We start from the raw sequence: 18,112 nt of genomic DNA, 5'->3' as shown, positions 1-18,112 counted from the left end.
GTATTCCTCTTATTATATTATTTGGAGTAGGAGTAAAGATTGAAAATGCTAAATGCTAAAATGTTATGCTACATCAATTCTGAGAGGGAATAGAGAAATAAATACATTTAGAATAAGTAATCTGGGTGGGGGGGGGCGCCTCTCTGGCTCAGTCAGTAGAGCATTTGACTCTTAATCTTGGGGTAGTATAGTCAAGCCCCATGTTGGGCATAGAGATTACTTAATAAACAAATAAAATGAACAAACATAATTTTTTAAAGAAGATTTTATCTATTTATTTGACAGAGAGAGACAAAGTGAGAGAGGGAACACAGGCAGGGGGAGGGGGAGAAGTAGGCTTCCTGCTGAGCAGGGCTTGCGGGGGGGCTTGATTCCAGAACCCTGGGATCATGACCTGAGCTGAAGACAGCTTAATGACTGAGCCACCCAGGCACCCCAAAAAACAAACAATTAAAAAATATATATTTAGGATAGATGAAAAGAATCTTAGTTTATAGTAACTTTCTTCTGCAAGAATTAATATAAACTGAAAATACAAAATCAGATCATGTTGAATTTAATAAATTACCCTATGAGTTAGCAAGAAAAATTTGAGAAGTTGTCTTTACCCTAGAGATGAAGTAAAGGGCAGTAATACTGGGCAGTTCTTCCCTTGTCACTACAGTCAGAGGCGGGAGATTGAACTAGAAGGGTCATACATCAAACCCAATGTGATAATTCTTACATTTTTGTGTTGAGACCACTATATCGTATTATCCTTTATTTAGATACTCTTTTTTTTTTTTTAAGATTTTATTTATTTATTTGAAAGACAGAGATCACAAGTAGGCAGAGAGGCAGGCAGAGAGAAAGAGAGAGGAGGAAGCAGGCTCTAAGCATAGCAGAGAGCTCGGTGTGGGACTCGATCCTACGACCCTGGGATCCTGACCTGAGCCGAAGGCAGAGGCTTTAACACACTGAGCCACCCAGGCGCCCCTATTTAGATATTCTTATCTAAAGTCTCATGTCAGATGTTATATTGGGAGGTAGTGTGTTAAAATTTTGTGTTTTTTTCTGCTTTCTACTAGTCTTAAACATGATTACATACCTTTTCTGTGGAAAAAACCAGTTGTTTCTTGCTTTTTTTAACCCCCCTCCCCTTTAGTTCCTTGTTTTCCAGCACCCAACATAACTTGTAAGGATTTTGGTGGCAATGAAACACATTTTACTGGAAATGAAGTTGGTTTTCTGAAGCCTGTATCTTGCCGAAATGTGTAAGTCCATTACTGAAGCTAAATTTTCAGGTTACTTGCCTATGTTGTATATTGACTGCATGGAGGAAAGAGATAAAAAGTTAATTTATAGGGAAAATCCTGCACTGATATAATTTATCTTTTTTGCCTTTCTCAGAAAACTTCTATTTTAAGTGTGCATATTGTTACCGTAAATGCAGTTTACCACCAAGTAAAGCATAGTAGTTCACTCTGTGGGATAAATAAAGACTGTGAGTAGCCTTATGCCATGTTAATTCAGTCAGTTTGTGCCACTAAATGAGTTATGAAAACTTCTGTTTCTAAAACTTGGGGGATTTCTACAGTACAAAAAAGGGATCATGTACTTCTAGTATTAAAAGAATGTTGGGGTAGCTAGGTGGCTCAATTGGTTAAGCCTCTGACTGTTGGTTTTGGCTCAGGTTATGATCTTAGGGTGGTGAGGTCCATCTCTGTGCTCAGTGCGGAGTCTGCTTGAGATTCTCTGTCTCCCTCTCTCTCTCTCTCTCAAATAAATAAATCTTTAAAAAAATAAAAGAATGTTAATTATTAATCATTTGCATATTAAGGGCATTTTGAAATTTGGTTTCATTCTTTTTAATTGATACGGGTGATGAATGGTTAAACAGAATTCAAAAATTTCTTTGGGACATTAAGACAAGTGGCTTTATTTTGTTAAGAGTGTTGTTTAGGGGCACCTGGGTGGCTCAGTGGGTTAAAGCCTCTGCTTCCGGCTCAGGTCATGGTCTCAGGGTCCTGGGATCGAGCCCCACATCGGGCTCTCTGCTTGGCAGGGACCCTGCTGCCTCCTCTCTCTCTCTGCCTGCCTATCTCCTTACTTGTGATCTCTGTCTGTCAAATAAATAAATAAAATCTTAAAAAGAGTGTTGTTTAAAGGATTTTTAAGTTTTGAGTTTTATTTTTGCTGGAGTAAAGCTAACATCTTATTCTTATATTTCTGCCTTGTATTAAAAACATGATTTAGTTTTATGCATTCTTATTAATTGGTGGCACTATACTTTTATCTTTTAACTGACATTGTTACATTTTATTTGATTGCATCTGTTGCAGATGCATTAAGAAATAACCACTGTTAGGCCCTTCCTTCCTTCCTATTTGGCTATTTCTTCCAGTTCTATTAGAATTCCTAGAAATTACTAGTAGAGTCTTATTTTTCTTTTGACCCTCCTTCACTGAGTTAATGAGGAGCTTTAGGTTTTATCTTGCTGTGTAATCCTAACCCAATCACTTAAGCTTTTTGGGTTCCAAGATTTCTCATTAGTAAAGTAAAAATTGCTAAAAGGAGTTACCTCCCTATTACTTATATATTGTTTAGCCAAGTTTTGAATTTATTGGTTCATATTTCTTTTTTTGTAAAGATTTTATTTATTTATTTGTCAGAGAGAGAGAGAGATTGTGCACAAGCAGGCAGAGCAACAGGCAGAGGGAGAAGCAGGCTCCCCGCTGAGCCAGGAACCCAATGTGGGACCCTGGGATCATGATCTGAGCTGAAGGCAGACGCTTAATTGACCAAGCCACTCAGGCATCCCTGGATTACTATTTCTACCATAAAAATTCCAAATGATAACCAATTTATTAAGTGTTGATCTAGGACATCATAGGTTATAATACAACAACTTAGAAGATCAGTCATCTGTTGAGAATAGCTAACCACTCAGATTGGACTTACAGGTTTATATTACGTGTAATGGTAACACCATAGTGGTCTGTTACTCAATTTCCAAGTTAATTCTGATTTTTCTTTTGGTGTCTCTGGGTAGATTAGGCTCAGTGTGACTGAGCTATACTAATCATGTTCACAAGACACTGATGTCAGTTATGAGAAGAAACATAATTATCAGGGAAACCTGACACTTGCAAGTATACTGGCCAATTTATACCCCTCCTATAGTAAAACGTACAGTTCCAAAATAGAATTTGCTTAATGGCCATTGGATCAGAACAAGGGGAGCTAAATTAATGGGTAATTTTAATGATAAGTCACAAAATTAAGATCACCGCATAAATCATTTTCTTATATCAGAATATTCAGTACATGCCTACCAAAGAGCCAGCTGCTGGTCAGCTACTGAATAGTCACTGACAAATTCTTATTCATTGAATGTTCCTTTCCCAGTTCACATATTTTCCTTCTCCTATTAGCATATTCTTTTTCAAACTGTATATAATATTGATACTTGATGAAAACTCCCATCTTAATATTGCAGACACAGTCATTCTATAATGTATTCTCCAGCAACTGAAGTCTGGTAATCATGTCTGATTGATCACCAAGCCACACACCTATTTATACTGGCCAGCTATTTTAGTTGGAGCAGACTAACTGCTGTAACAGATGTCTTTAGAATGTCAGTGGCTTAACACAGTACAAGTTATTTCCTCCTCACATCATAGTCTGGTTGGTGTTGGCTTGGAGGGCTGGGTGAGGTAAGGGGAGTGATTGTTGCTCCATGCAGTCATGCGGGAGCCTTGCTCCTTTCATCCTGTGGCTTTGCTTCCTCTGGTCCTCAGAGTCCTTTCCATTCAGCCAGCAGATGGGAAAGAGGAAAAGGATCCCCGGGTAGGTGTGTTTTATGGACCAGATCTAGAAATGGCATGCATTGCTTCTGTCCTCCTTACGTTGGGCAAAACTCAGTTATGGCTACACATAACTGCAATATGGGCTAGAGTATGTAATTTCACAGGACATCTGTGAGAAAAAGAGCAGTGGTTCAGTGAGCAATGAGACAGTCTCTGCTATGCCACCCGTTTTCAGGATATTCTTTAGGGTGATCTAATATATAGATAATTGTGTTTCTAATTTCATTCCCCTTTCCAGCCACGCTTTTTGAAAGACTTGTTCCTATAATACTTACCTTTTATGAATTTTTCTGTCTGATAGAGTCCAGCTTTTGGCTATGCTGAAATTTACTAGAAATCTTTGTTCTCTGTCAAATGGATCTTTATAGTCCACATCTTAATTTTTCTTCTACACAATTTGGCATTCCCTTCTCTTAAAATTCTTTCCTTGACTTCAAGTATAAAACACTCTACTATTTTGATTCCTCTTTTGTTTTTCCTTAAATCTTGATATCCCCAAGATTATATTCTTGTCCTATTCCCTTTTTAATTCATTCACTCCTTTAGCTTTTCTCACCATCTTAATGTATATTAAGGTCCCAAAGTCAATCTCTCATCTCCTTCAAACCATCTCCTCCTTTGTCTTAATGAATGGCATCTGTCCTTGTCTGTTTCTTTCTATCTTTTTTTTTTTTTTTAAAGATTTTATTTATTCATTTGGCAGACAGAGATCACAAGTAGGTAGAGAGGCAGGCAGAGAGAGAGAGGACGAAGCAGGCTCTCCGCTGAGCAGAGAGCCTGATGCAGGGCTTGATCCTAGGACCCCGGGATCATGACCCGAGCCGAAGGCAGAGGATTTAACCCACTGAGCCACCCAGGCACCCCTGTCCTAGTCAATTTCTTAAGCTGAAACTTTGGAGCCTTCTTGACTTCTTCTTTTCCCTCATCCCCCACTTTTAATGTGGTTACTTCTGCCTTCTTCGTATTTCCCAATTTTGTTTACATTTCTCTCCTACTGCTACTGCCCAATAGGTTATAGCTTGAGATTCTACAAAGCCTATTAATTTATTTCTCTATTTCTAGTCTGGTACCCCATTCCAGGGTAGATGGGACACCACTGCCCTCAGCACAAAATGGCATCCTTTCAGTATTAGTTGCATAAACAGGATCTCTGGTCCATCTGCCATCTCCCACCAAGCTCCCCAAATGTCCTAATTGTGAGTGAAATGCAAAAAAAACAGGATTGTAAGACTGACATAATCAGATTTGATTTTAAAGTGGTAACTCCAGCTCCCTCTCTGTTTCTTTACTTCCTTTTGTAGTAAAACTTCAGAGAGTTGTCTAATACTCCTGTTTTTCAGGGTTCTTTTTCTCTTTCCAGGCTTTGTTTGGTCATTTTCCTTTACCACATCACCAAAATTGCCCTCACTGAGGTCACTACTGAACTCTTTTTGATTAAATGTAGTGGAAAATTCTCAGCCATTACTTGTGTGATCTGTCAGTCACATTTGGCACAACTGATCACTTTGTTCTCCTTAATACACTGTACTGTCTTCCCTTGACTTCCAGTATACCACACTCTTCTAGTTATACTTCTTCCTCACTGTTAACTCTTGCCCAGTCTCTTTCTAGTTTATTCTCTTCTTGATCTCTTAATATTGGAGTATCTCAAGGCTCAGTGAATTTCTCTCTCTCTCTCTCTCTCTTTTTTTTTTTTTTTGTCTATACTCACATAGAAATGTCCTGGTTTAAAATGCTTCCTATATGCTTGTAACTCCCTAATATATATCTCCAGCCCAGACTTCTCTCCCTAACTCTAGACTTATAAATCCAGCTGTCTTTTGAACAACTCCACTTGGATATCTGATAAATATCTCAAACTCACATGTCTAACAATTAAATCCTGAACATCTTTTGAAGGTCTAGTCTACCTTCAGCCTTCCCCAACTCGGTTAATGCTAGCTTCATCCCTCTGGTTACATGGGACAAAAATCTTAGCTTTATTCTCATTCCTTTCTTTTTTCATTCCCTAAATTGGATACATCAGGAAATCCAGTTGTTATACTTTGGAACATATCCGGAATCTGATCACTTCTCAGTGGTATTTTTTTTTTTTGCTAAGACTCCAGATCAAGCCACTATTAATTTTCATCTGGATTACGGCAAGAGCCTTCAGACTCCTTTGTCCTTGTGGTAGCTCACATTTGTTCAACAAATTCATCCCTCTCAATCACTGTTAACTGGGTGGTGTGTACTTTCTACTCTGTTGGTTTGGGGCTTGGCCATGTGATTGGATTTGGCTTATGTAATGCTAGCAGGTATGAAACAAGCAGGGGCTTAAATGTGATTGCGAGGTTTATCTTTCCTCTTAAATCATGGTGGTTAAGTTCTGAAAAGAACTTGTCCTGGGAAAAGCTACACCTGCAGCCTGGACCCTAGGAAAACTAAGAGGAACTGATTTTAAGGAAATAAGTAGCCTGGATCCAGACTGACCCAAACTTTAGTCTGAAGCAGCATTTCCTGGCTGAACCCACCCTGGATAAGCTGAACCATAGCTCATTGCAGTGTGAGGATGATTGCTTATTGTTTTAAGCCCCTGAGGTTTAGAGTGGTTTGTTATTCAATATTATTGCAACAGTAGCTCACAAGTACTCCCCTACAGTCTGTTTTCAGCCCAGCAGCTAATTACTTTAAAATCTGAATCAGATCATATCACACCTCTGCTTAAAATCCTGCAGTAGTTTCTCATATCCTTTAGAGTACAAACCAGTCGTTACAGCGATGTTCAGGGCCATGCATGATTTGCCCCCTTTGCGCCTTGTCCTCTCTCTGACCTCAGCTCCTACTATTTATTCTTCTGTTTTCTAATTCCACTCCTGCTATACTGGCCTCCTTTACAGACCTCAGACATGTCAGGTATGCTGTGCTCCCCTCAGCAGGTACCTTTGCCTAGGATGCTCCTCCCTTAGAGGTATAGCATGCTAACTAACTCACCTCCCTCAGGTCTTTGCTTATCTATCACCTTCTCAATGATGCCTACTCTTATTACCCTATTTATATCTTATATCCCCCTCGTCTGTACCCCTGACATTCTGAATTCCCTAAACGACCTGCTCCACTTCTTTTGTTAATAGCGTTTATGACTTTTCTTGTGTGTGTGTATGTGTGTGTGTGTGATTTTATTTATTTGAGAAAGAGAGAGAGCACAAGGAGGGGGTGAAGGGGCGGCTGAGGGGTATATGGAGAGGGAGAAGCAAATGCCCTGCTAAGTATGGAGCCAGGGCAGGGCTCAATCCTAGGGACTTGATCCCAGGACCCTGAGATCATGACCTAAGCCAAAGGCAGCTGCTTAACTGACTGAGCCCCCCCAGGAACCCCCTTTTATGACTTTTTAACATAATATATGATTTAATTTTAAAATGTTTATTTTTATTGCTTGTTGCCTATTGACTGAAGGCTCTTTAGGGACAGGGATCCTTATTTCTTCTGTTCATATATATATCCCAAAATCCTAGAATAGTGCCTGGCATGAAAATCAATGAATGGATCAGTGAACAAATGAATAAATAAGTCATAATTAACAGTTTTGTTTCCTAAAATGTTTGCATGTTGGAAATACATGTATATAACACTCAGGTTCTAATTTTGTACAGAAATGGCTATTCATACAAGGTGGCAGTTGCGCTGTCTCTTTTCCTTGGATGGTTGGGAGCAGATCGATTTTACCTTGGATACCCTGCCTTGGGTGAGTATGTTTCATCAAGAAAAAATCCTTGTGAAACTTGTATTTCAGGTAAATATACCTGTTCTTTCTATTTTATTATTCCTTTAAAGATTTTATTTATTTATTAAGGAGAGAGGGAGAGAGCACAAGCAGGGGGAGGACCAGAGTGAGAGGGTCAAGCAGACTCCGTGCCGAGCACAGAGCCTGACATGGGGCTCACCAGGACCCTGACATTATGACCTAAGCCAAAATCAAGAGTTGGATGCCCAACCGATTAAACCACCCAGGCACCCTTAAATATACCAATTCTTATAGATTAAATCTGTGCATACTATTAATAGTTACAAGTTCGACATTAACTGGAGGTGAATAGTTAATCTTCTGTGAATATAGAGCTAGCTGTTAGTTCTACAGTTCAGCGTGGGTAATAAATATTGACTTTTCCTGTATTTTCATCTTTATGAAAATACTTACAAAATAGTATAGGCACTTCCTTAGGATAGTAGGCTTGAGTTGTCATTGTTAGTACTGGGCAACATGGTGGACATTTAATAAATATTTTACGAATAAATGTGCATCTCTTCTTTCTAAAAATATTTGCCCTTCTGTCTGAACCTCTGCCATATTCCCTTGGGAAGAGAAGCTTTCTTTCAGGAGAAGCTTGGGTTGGAACTATGGCGACCCGCAAGAGCTGGTGTGGACCCTGACTTTTTTTAACCTTAGCTTCCTCCCCTTTGCTGCCACCCCCCACCCCGACCTGTCACACACATTCCTTCTAGTGTAATTTTCCCATTTACCATAGTTACTAATGCTTGTGAATTTTTACATTGATGATTTTTACATTTGATTTGGATTTGATGATAGCTTTTGTTTAAACAATACTTTTATATGCCTGCCCTTAGTTAAGCCTTACAGCTCTCTGACTTTATCATCCTCTTTAAATCTTTTTTACCAGGTAGGGAAATTGTCACCAGAGAGGTTAAGGGATTTACTCACTCCAGAGGCCTTGTTTTATTCTGTGACATATTTGTTGTTATCATCTTTGTTTTATGGATAGGGAAATTGTCATGAGATTAAGAGATTTACCCAAGGACACTCTGCTAGTGACCTGAATTTGAACCCAAATTTTCTGGCTCAAGGGATCATGCTTTATTTACTACAGTACTCTGCTCCTACATTAGCCCTTTACTGAGCAAAATATAAAGTTTCTGATGCTTTTTTTCCAGTTAGCAAGGCTAATCTTAATTCTTTCCATGTTGCTACCCACCAGAGATCAAAGAAGAATCTTTATTGTGGTATTAGTAGGAAGTATGTTTCTGACAGCCTTACCTGGAGCTCACAAATTTGTTCAGTTAATAGACATTTATTCTACATTTACTACCTGTTAAGTACGTAAGTGCTCTGGGAATAATGATGAAGATCATATTTCATATTGGTTAAAAAGGAAATAAATATGTTGGTGGGTCCATTTATGATACAGCATTTATAGAACCATGACAAAGTGCTATGAGAGAGAGAAGAGGGACTGATTTAGTCAGCCTTGGGGTGTGAAAGAGGACTTCTTTGATGAAGTGACATTTGGACTAGATATTGAAGGATGAGCAGATTACAGAGATTGAGGGCATTACACAGAACAGTATGTGCAAAGGCTCCGGGTGTGATAGTATGTGTGCCTGCTGAGAGAATGGTAGATAGTTTAGCTTTTGGCATAGGAAGAATAATGGCAAGAGATGAGAAGTGACTGCAGAGATAGTCTGTGGTCAGATTATAAAGGGCTTTGAGTGTCTTTTTATGGAGTTTGGACTTTACAATTTGAACATCAGAAGCCATTAAAGTTTTTAAGCAGAGAAGAGTTATAGTCAGACTCATTTTTCAGGAAGATTCTATTGGAGGAATTGAGGGAAATGGCTTAGAGCAGAGAAGTACTGGTGACAGAGAAAGGAGGAAGGAGATTGATGCCATAGTCTTGGCCTAAGTGACAGTCCAACTCATTTTCCTGCCATATGTTAGAGTAGCTGTACCATTCCCTATGGTAGAAAGCCTTGTGATCTGCACAGAAGGCCTCAGAGTTGGTAAAATGGCAGTCCTTCAGTCTAACTCTCTTTTTAGATGATGGCTGGCTGGCTGGTTAGACAGAGAAATCAGATTCATAATGAGAAACTAAAATAATATGGTGATGGTGAGAATACACCTGAAGCCTTTTGCCTTTATTCTCATATTTTCTTCTGTGTTCTCTTTATGAAGACAGACGTGTGTGTGTGTGTGTGTGTGTGTGTGTGTATGAAATTTTCTAACTTTTAGAGAGTTTTTAAGAGGTTAGGAAGGAAGGGGAAACACTGTTCTTTAGAACAGTTTATTCTGTGATGATTTTAAATAGTAAATCTATTTTATACATTTGGCTTAATGAATGACTTTTTGGCTTCCTGGGATGTGGGTCAGATGAGCTGTCACGTTGTATGTGTAAGTTAATGTGTGTGTCTTAGTGCAGCACATCATAATATGTCGACATGTATATTGTGAATTTTTCTTCCTGCAAAGTAAAACTCTCAGTAAAAAAGCTTTGTATTTTGCAAAGTGGAAAATTATCCACTGCGAAGTGGATCTGGTTAGTGAATGTTAGTTTCCTGCCAGGAGCTGTTTTTCTCTGGCCACTGCTATTCCAATCTATTATGAGCCTCAGTCAAAGAGGACCTTTCCATGGGAGGCTGAGTGAGATTCCATAAACTTGCAAGTGCAGTTTTTAACATTCAACATTATGGTACAGCGTAAAGGATTTTTGTTTGTTTTTTTTTAATCATTAAATAATTTACTGTATTTTTTAAAAAAGATTTAGATAACTTACTGCATTTTTTTTTAAAGATTTTATTTATTTATTTGACAGAGAGAGATCACAAGTAGGCAGAGAGGCAGGCAGAGAGAGAGGAGGAAGCAAGCACCCTGCTGAGCAGAGAGCCCAATGTGGGACTCGATCCCAGGACCCTGAGATCATGACTTGAGCCGAAGGCAGCGGCTTAACCCACTAAGCCACCCAGGCGCCCCACTTACTGCATTTTTAAAAAAGATTTTGTTTGTCAGAGAGAGAGAGAGAGCACAAGCAGGGGGAGTGGGAGAGGGGGAAGCAGGCTTTCTGCTGAGCGGGGAGCCCAAAGCAGAACTTGATCCCAGGACACTGGAATTGTGACCTGAACTGAAGGCAGACGCTTAATGTCGAGTCACCCAGGCATCCCAATAACTTACTGTATTATCACAACAACCTTTGGGTGTTCATTAGTTCAACACATATTTTGACTGCTGGCCTAAGATAAAACTTTCTGAAGATCATTAAGTCTGTCACTTCTCATTTGTCTGCTTTCCGGCTTCTGAATTTTTGTTGCTACTGTCTTACCTTTTATTCTCTTTGTTCTTTTGGGTTTGTGGGCCTTAAAAATTCCTTACCATTTTTTAGTGGGGTCTTGGAGTGAGAGGAGCTAAGTAGGTATGTCAGAGTCATTATCTTTAACTAAAAATCCTCATTTCTTTTAAGCGTTCAAATATTTTGATTGTATCTTACTTGCATTTAAGTAGAATTGTTAAGGGTTTTGATATATCTTATTAACTAATCTAATATATAAAGTTACAATTTTTTTTAAAGTTACAATTTTTAAAAAATTTAAAATATTAAATGTTTTTAAATGAAATTTTAATTTTTACTAAGAATTCAAGGTTAAAGATTTTGGTATTTTTTGATTAAAATGATTACTATCATTGTACTACTAACCTTACTATAATGTTGACTGGCATGAAAATAGTTACAGATGGACCCTAACATTCTATACTTTTTAAAAAAAATTTTATTTCGAGAGGAAGCAAGAGAGAGTATGAGCAGAGTGGGGAGGCAGAGGGAGAAGCAGACTCCCTGCTGAGCAGGGAGACCATTGTGGAGCTGGATCCCAGGACCCTGGGATTATGACCCCAGCTGATGGTAGATGCTTGACTGGTGGAGCCACCCAGACATCCCTATTTTTCTTATAATTTTATTTAATCTTCATGGTTATGAAAAGCAGTGGTAGCTTGTTAAAATATTTCCTTAAGAGGCGCCTGGGGTAGGGGCGCCTGGGTGGCTCAGTGGGTTAAAGCCTCTGCATTCAGCTCAGGTCATGATCTCAGGGTCCTGGGATCGAGCCCCAGCCCCACATCGGGCTCTCTGCTCAGCAGGGAGCCTGCCTCCCCACCCCTCTCTCTGCCTGCCTCTCTGCCTACTTGTGATTTCTGTCTGTCAAATAAATAAATTAAAAAAAAAAAAAAAAAAAGAGGCGCCTGGGGTAGCGTCTGCCTTTGGCTCAGGTCATGGTCCTAGGGTCCTAGTATTGAGCCCCACATCAGGCTCCCTCCTCAGTGGGAAGCCTGCTTCTCCCTTTCCCACTCCTCTTGCATGTGTTCCCTCTCTCGCTGTGTCTCTGTCAAATAAGTAAATAAAATCTTTAAAAAAAGATACCTCCTTAAAACTATTTATGATCATTGGAATTTTGTAATAACAGAATAAATAATATCAATCATGCAATACGAAACTTGATTTTTCTAAGTAGTTTAGTGTTGAATGTGATATTTCATTATATAAATTTTACTTCAGGATTAAATAAGGGAAATGTGTTGGGGGTGAGGATGAATAAAACTTGATAAGATCTAAAAATTCCTTTAAGAAAGTTTTTTTTAAAATTTATTTTATTTATTTATTTATTTATTTATTTATTTATTTATTTATTTGACAGAGAGAGATCACAAGTAGGCAGAGAGGCAGGCAGAGAGAAAGAGGAGGAAGCAGGCTCCCTGCCGAGCAGAGAGCCCGATGCGGGACTCGATCCCAGGACCCTGAGATCATGACCTGAGCCGAAGGCAGCAGCTTAACCCACTGAGCCACCCAGGCGCCCCTTTTTTAAAAATTTTTAAAACATTTTAAAATTTTTAATTAGGGGCTTGAATTCATGGCTCTGAGATGAAGACCTGAGCTGTGGAATCAAGAGTTGGATGCTTAACTGACTAAACCACCCAGGCTCCCCCAGAATTTTCTTTTCAGTTATTTCAAATTCCTTTTTAGCCCATGACTGTAACTTTATATATAACTTTATTTCCTTTAATTGATTTATTCCTCAGGATGCAAGTGCTACATGAACTAGAAACATTTTTTACAATGAAACCTTATTTTTCTAATAGTATTCTTTCTTTGTATTCTTAACTGTGTTAACATCTCTGATTTTTTTTTTATATGCAATAGCTAGCATATTTTGCTTTGTCCATCTGTAGCATTAAAGGATTATGGATTCCCAAAGCTAATAGCTCTTTTGGATCAGGAGAGAGATACTCTTTTCATGGTGGTATTCCTTTTAAAATGTAAATACTTTCTTATTATGAGAATAACAAAGTGTTTTTAAGTCCAAATCTTAAAAATCTTTGGTTATATTCTTCTTCTTCTTCTTCTTCTTCTTCTTTTTTTTGAGCTTGAATTTACCAGTTTAGACTGGTATATAATATCCACAGATAATGGGACAAATAAAGGGATTTATAGGTTAAACTGTTCTAAGATTTGAAAACTCTCTTTTATAGATACAGACACAAAAAGAATAGTGATAGCCAATTACCAAATCATTATAGAACACCTGTGGTTTGGCAAATAGCAACTTCAGTATGCGATAATCTACGTTCTCTAATAAAGTCATGCAGACAGCAGTATTTGCAAGACTCAACCTGTAATAAAAGAAAAAATACCAGAGTTTTTTTAAGTACCCCAAATTAATCTCTGTTCTTTTTGTTTTATATCCAAGTAAATCCTTTGATTGAATTCATGTTTTTAAAATGTAAAGTTTAGGTTACTAAAGTATAAAGTACACTCAAAACATGAACTTTATTAATGTCATCTGGCAGCATAATCTGTTTGAAAGAATCTGTAATAGTAATGGTTCAGGATAAAAATGGATCCTTCTTTATTAGAAACGCTTTTATTTGGAATTTTAAAACAGTTTTTAAAATCGAAAACCGATACTCCTTTTCACAGTAAGGAGTTAGTAAATCATGTCTGTACAAAGAGACACTTTTTGATTTGAAAAAAAAAAAGTCTACTTTTGGTAGTTCACAAATAACCTCACTTTAAAAAAAAACTGGTATTATGCTTAAAATAATGAAATCTATAAAAATAATGGTTTGTATTGGTTTTAATAAATGCTGTTTAGAATGTATGCTACTTTGTGTTGTTCAAGTTGATCATTTTTTGCAGATAAGATAATTTACTCTTGATATAGTTTGTTTCTTCAGTAGTCAGATTGACTAGTTATGGGAATGACACAGCACTGACTTCCAGTTGCTCACAGAAGAGAAGGGGAAGGCAAATAAAAATGCATAGCAAGTCATACCATGATACATGGGCAGTGCTGAAAGTTAAGGGCAGGTCTGGGGAGCATCTAGGAATATTTTTAAATTCATCCTGGAGATATTAGAGAAGGCTTTTTAAAAGTTTTAAATGACTCTTAGGGGTTAGCTAGATGATCGGGAACAGGGGGGTGGAGGTGAGCAGAGGAGGAGTCAAGGCAGAGAATAGCGTAGCCCATGTAAATGTAGAGATGGCCGAGGAGAATAGGAGAACACAGTGCATTAGAAGGGATCTTGGAGTAGTTTGGGAATAACCCAGCCAGAAGGAATTTGTAAGGTATGAGACTAGGTTAGATGATTCTACTATAAAGAATGTGAATTTATGGGCACCCGGGTGGTTCAGTGGGTTAAGCCTCTGCCTTCTGCTCAGGTCATGATCCCAGGATCCTGGGATCAAGCTCCGTATCAGGCTCTCTGCTCAGCAGGGGGCCTGCTTCCCCTCCTCTCTCTGCCTGCCTCTATGCCTACTTGTGATCTCTCTCTCTCTGTGTCAAATAGATAAACAAAATCTTAAAAAAAAAAAAAAAGAATGTGAATTTATGCTGCCTACATTTCTCAGTGAATAGTAATTGTAGGAATAGTAGAAACAGTGGTAGGAGATGTAAAGACTGGGCTAACATTTTTAAGTATTTGCCATGTGCCATGTACTATTCTGAGTTTTTACTTTTTCTCTATCTCCTTTAACCCTTAGTGTCCTTCCTATTTTATTTTCATAAAATATTTTTATATTTGGAAAGCTAAAAGAAGTTTAAATACCAGCATTTTATTGAGGTACAAATGATATACATTAAAATGCATATTTTAAATGTACAGTTTGATAAGTTAGACATATGTATACACTTACAAAACAGTCCCCAGAATCAAGATGATGACCATATCTATCACCCCCCAAAGCTTCCTCCTGCCCTTTGTAATCCCTACCTTTTGGCCCTCCTATCCTGCTCTTTCCCAAGCAAATACTCATCTGCTATCTGTCACTATAGTTCAGTTTGCAGATTGCTAAAATATCATCTTGGATCTGTTCTATAGTTTCTTTAAATGTGTGACTTCAGGAGTAGGTGACACTCACCAAAGTTCCAAACACACATATCATGTCCTTATCTAATGTTTATCTGAACAGGAACCTCTCCTGTTCATTTTTCTGAAGCACCCTTAAGAAGGGATTCAGCAGGGGCACTGGGGTGGCTCAGTGGGTTAAGCCTCTGCCTTTGGCTCAGGTCATGGTCTCAGGGTCCTAGAATGGAGTCCCGCCTGGGCTCTCTGCTCAGCAGGGAGCCTGCTTCCTCCTCTTTCTCTCTGCCTGCCTCTCTGCCTACTTGTGATCTCTCTCTCTGTCAAGTAAATAAATAAAATCTTAAAAAAAAGGGGGGGGTTCAGCAGCAGAATATACAGATTGTCATGACTCATTATCATTTTCTTTTTGAATGTTATCACATTACTTTGCCAACAAATATACTTCTATGTCATTGTTTTAAACATCTGCATAGTATTCTCTCTTATTAGGTATACCTTGATTTTTCTGAGATAATTCCTCTCTGTTAAACATTGAAATTGTTGCTACTTTCTTGATAGTCATACAAGAAATATTTATCAAAATATTTACCAGACATCTGTCTGGTACTATTCATGGAATTGACTTGAGTAAGATAAGGACCCTGTCTTGAGGAATTTACATGGCAGAGGAAAACAGAGAATGAATGAACAAAGCAGCAAATGAGGCTGTTACATATTTTTAATCAGCACCAAAAAGGCAATAAATAGGGGTGATGTGATAGGGCAAGGGGCTTTGGGGGAAGTGGCGTGCTGCTTTAGATAGGCAGGTTAGACTTCTCTGAAGAAGTAGCCCGAGAAATGAGAAGATCTACAGAATATTGTTGGAAAGGTTCATGACAAGAGCAAAGGCTCTGACATGGTTATGTTTTCTTAATAGGGTAGCAAGTAATTAAAAAAAACTTTTTTTGAAAAACTTTTTTTTTTGATAGAGAGGGGGCATTGAGGAAGGAGCAGAGGGAGAGAGAATCTTGCACAGGCTTAGTGCCCAGCACTTAGCTGGATTGGGCTGAGATCATGACCTGAGCTTGACTGACTGAGCCACCCATGTGCTGCAGAACCATTCTTAAAATTAATATTGTTATAAGAAAATTGAAAAAGGCAATCTTTGTGACATTTCCAAATTTACATTAAATTGCTGTGTGAAGAGGGATACATTTCAGAAATTGAATAAATGAGTGAAGGATAGAATATACCAGTTGAGTTCATCAAGTTCCCTGGGCTACTATAATAAAAAGCAACTATTGAAAAAAATGATTAAAGGAGTTGTTATATAAGATAATGGCTAAAAAGTTAGAGGTCTTTAGGAAACAAAAGCTGAGACAACTTATCAATTCATTTTACAAATATCAAGCATCTACTTTGTGGCACGTGGTGTTGTAAGTACTAAGGACACAGGAATAAATGAACCAGATGAAAGATCCTTCCCTAGTGGGACTTCCATGAGACAGAACAAATATAAAATATTAGGTAACATAACAAGTGTTTTGAAGAAAAGTGAAAGCAGAATTTTATATAATCTCTATATTATAGTTATAAAGGAATTTTGATCATGTGTTATCTTTGTACTTACATTATTCTGCGATATGTCTAATAATAAGTCTAATGTAATTATATGTTTCAGTCTTATTTGTATACTTCCAAATTGTGTGCAGGAGGTGATCTCATCCACTCTTGTGATTTTAGCTGGCATCTGTTTATAGTTGATACATAGAACTACCCTTTCACGAAGAGTCTTGTTTCCTACCATTTTTATATGTCTGAAAAGCAATTAAGTTTAAATATAGAAGAGAGATTACTCATCCCACCCCCACCCCCAACCTGTCTCTTTATTCCATCATCATGGTTTTGTGTTATATCATTGTGTATGTCCTAGATTCTATGTTCTGTAATGATCTGTTCAGTACCCTAGTTCCAAGGTTATGATGGAAGGCAGAGGTGTATACAGTGCATAGAATTGTTGATTTTGATTATAGAATTAATGAACATGAGATGCTTTTTTCCTAAAAAATATAGGATAAGTTTAAGATAATTAAGTATAGGATAAAGATAATTGGGTTGCTAATAAAATTTTGCAGTTTATAAGATCAAAGTTTTATCTTGGTTATTTTTTCTGACTTGACCATCTTTATTTGTTTGAACTTTCTAATGTAAATGTGTATTAAAATTTCAATCACATAATATGTTAAGCCTAAATAAATAAATAAGGACTAAGATACATGCTATGGCTCTGGAGTAATGCAATTTAAAGATTTATTTCTTGGGCGCCTGGGTGGCTCAGTGGGTTAAGCCGCTGCCTTCGGCTCAGGTCATGATCTCAGGGTCCTGGGATCGAGTCCCGCATCGGGCTCTCTGCTTGGCAGGGACCCTGCTTCCCTCTCTCTCTCTCTCTGCCTGCCTCTCCATCTACTTGTGATTTCTCTCTGTCAAATAAATAAATAAAATTTAAAAAAGTTTAAAGATTTATTTCTTTAGGACTTATAAGAAATTTTGTAAGATTATATTGAGTTTTTATTTCAGTTCATAATACTTATTTGTTAAGTGAATTAATTTTTTGTGGCTTTCTATATGGAGTTTTTTTTTTTTTTAAGATTTTATTTATTTGACAGATATCACAAGTAGGCAGAGAGGCAGGCAGAGAGAGGAGGAAGCAGGCTCTCTGCTCAGCAGAGAGCCTGATGCGGGACTTGATTCCAGGACCCTGAGATCATGACCTGAGCCGAAGGCAGAGGCTTTAACCCACTGAACTACCCAGGCACCCCTATAGAGGGTTTTTTTAAACCTTTCTCATTTTCAGGTGAAGATTTGAGTTTTTAAAGTGTTAATTTTATATTCTTGATATATAAAGAGTTTGTGGTATAATATACCTAATGGTTTACTAGGAAATAGTAAAGTTAATATTTATAAGACTTCCAAATTTTAAGTGACTTTATCTTTTTTTTCCAGGTTTGTTAAAGTTTTGCACAGTAGGGTTTTGTGGAATTGGGAGCCTAATTGATTTCATTCTTATTTCAATGCAGGTAAGTTAGTTTCGGTCTAGAAGATGAAATACTTTTCCATTCAAATATGAGTTCTCTGATCTTTTCCTGGTATATTTTAAATATATTAG

General features: G+C 37.8%; 1 protein-coding gene across 3 annotated transcripts in view; it reads left to right on the top strand.

Moving 5' to 3' along the window:
* The window catches only part of TM2D1 (TM2 domain containing 1), a 46,556-nt gene that overhangs the window by 11,581 nt on the left and 16,863 nt on the right, over positions 1-18,112 (top strand). For all 3 annotated transcript variants that reach the window (XM_082687868.1, XM_082687869.1, XM_082687870.1), the window contains exons 3-5: positions 1,145-1,253; positions 7,484-7,575; positions 17,950-18,023. In XM_082687868.1, the coding sequence (XP_082543994.1) occupies positions 1,145-1,253; positions 7,484-7,575; positions 17,950-18,023 (275 nt within the window). The remainder of the gene's footprint in view (positions 1-1,144; positions 1,254-7,483; positions 7,576-17,949; positions 18,024-18,112) is intronic.

This window comes from Mustela nivalis, assembly GCF_964662115.1.
Source record: "Mustela nivalis genome assembly, chromosome: 10".
Taxonomy (NCBI): Eukaryota; Metazoa; Chordata; class Mammalia; order Carnivora; family Mustelidae; genus Mustela; species Mustela nivalis.
Note: the sequence above shows the minus strand (reverse complement) of the source record. Positions and strands in the feature narration are given on the sequence as shown.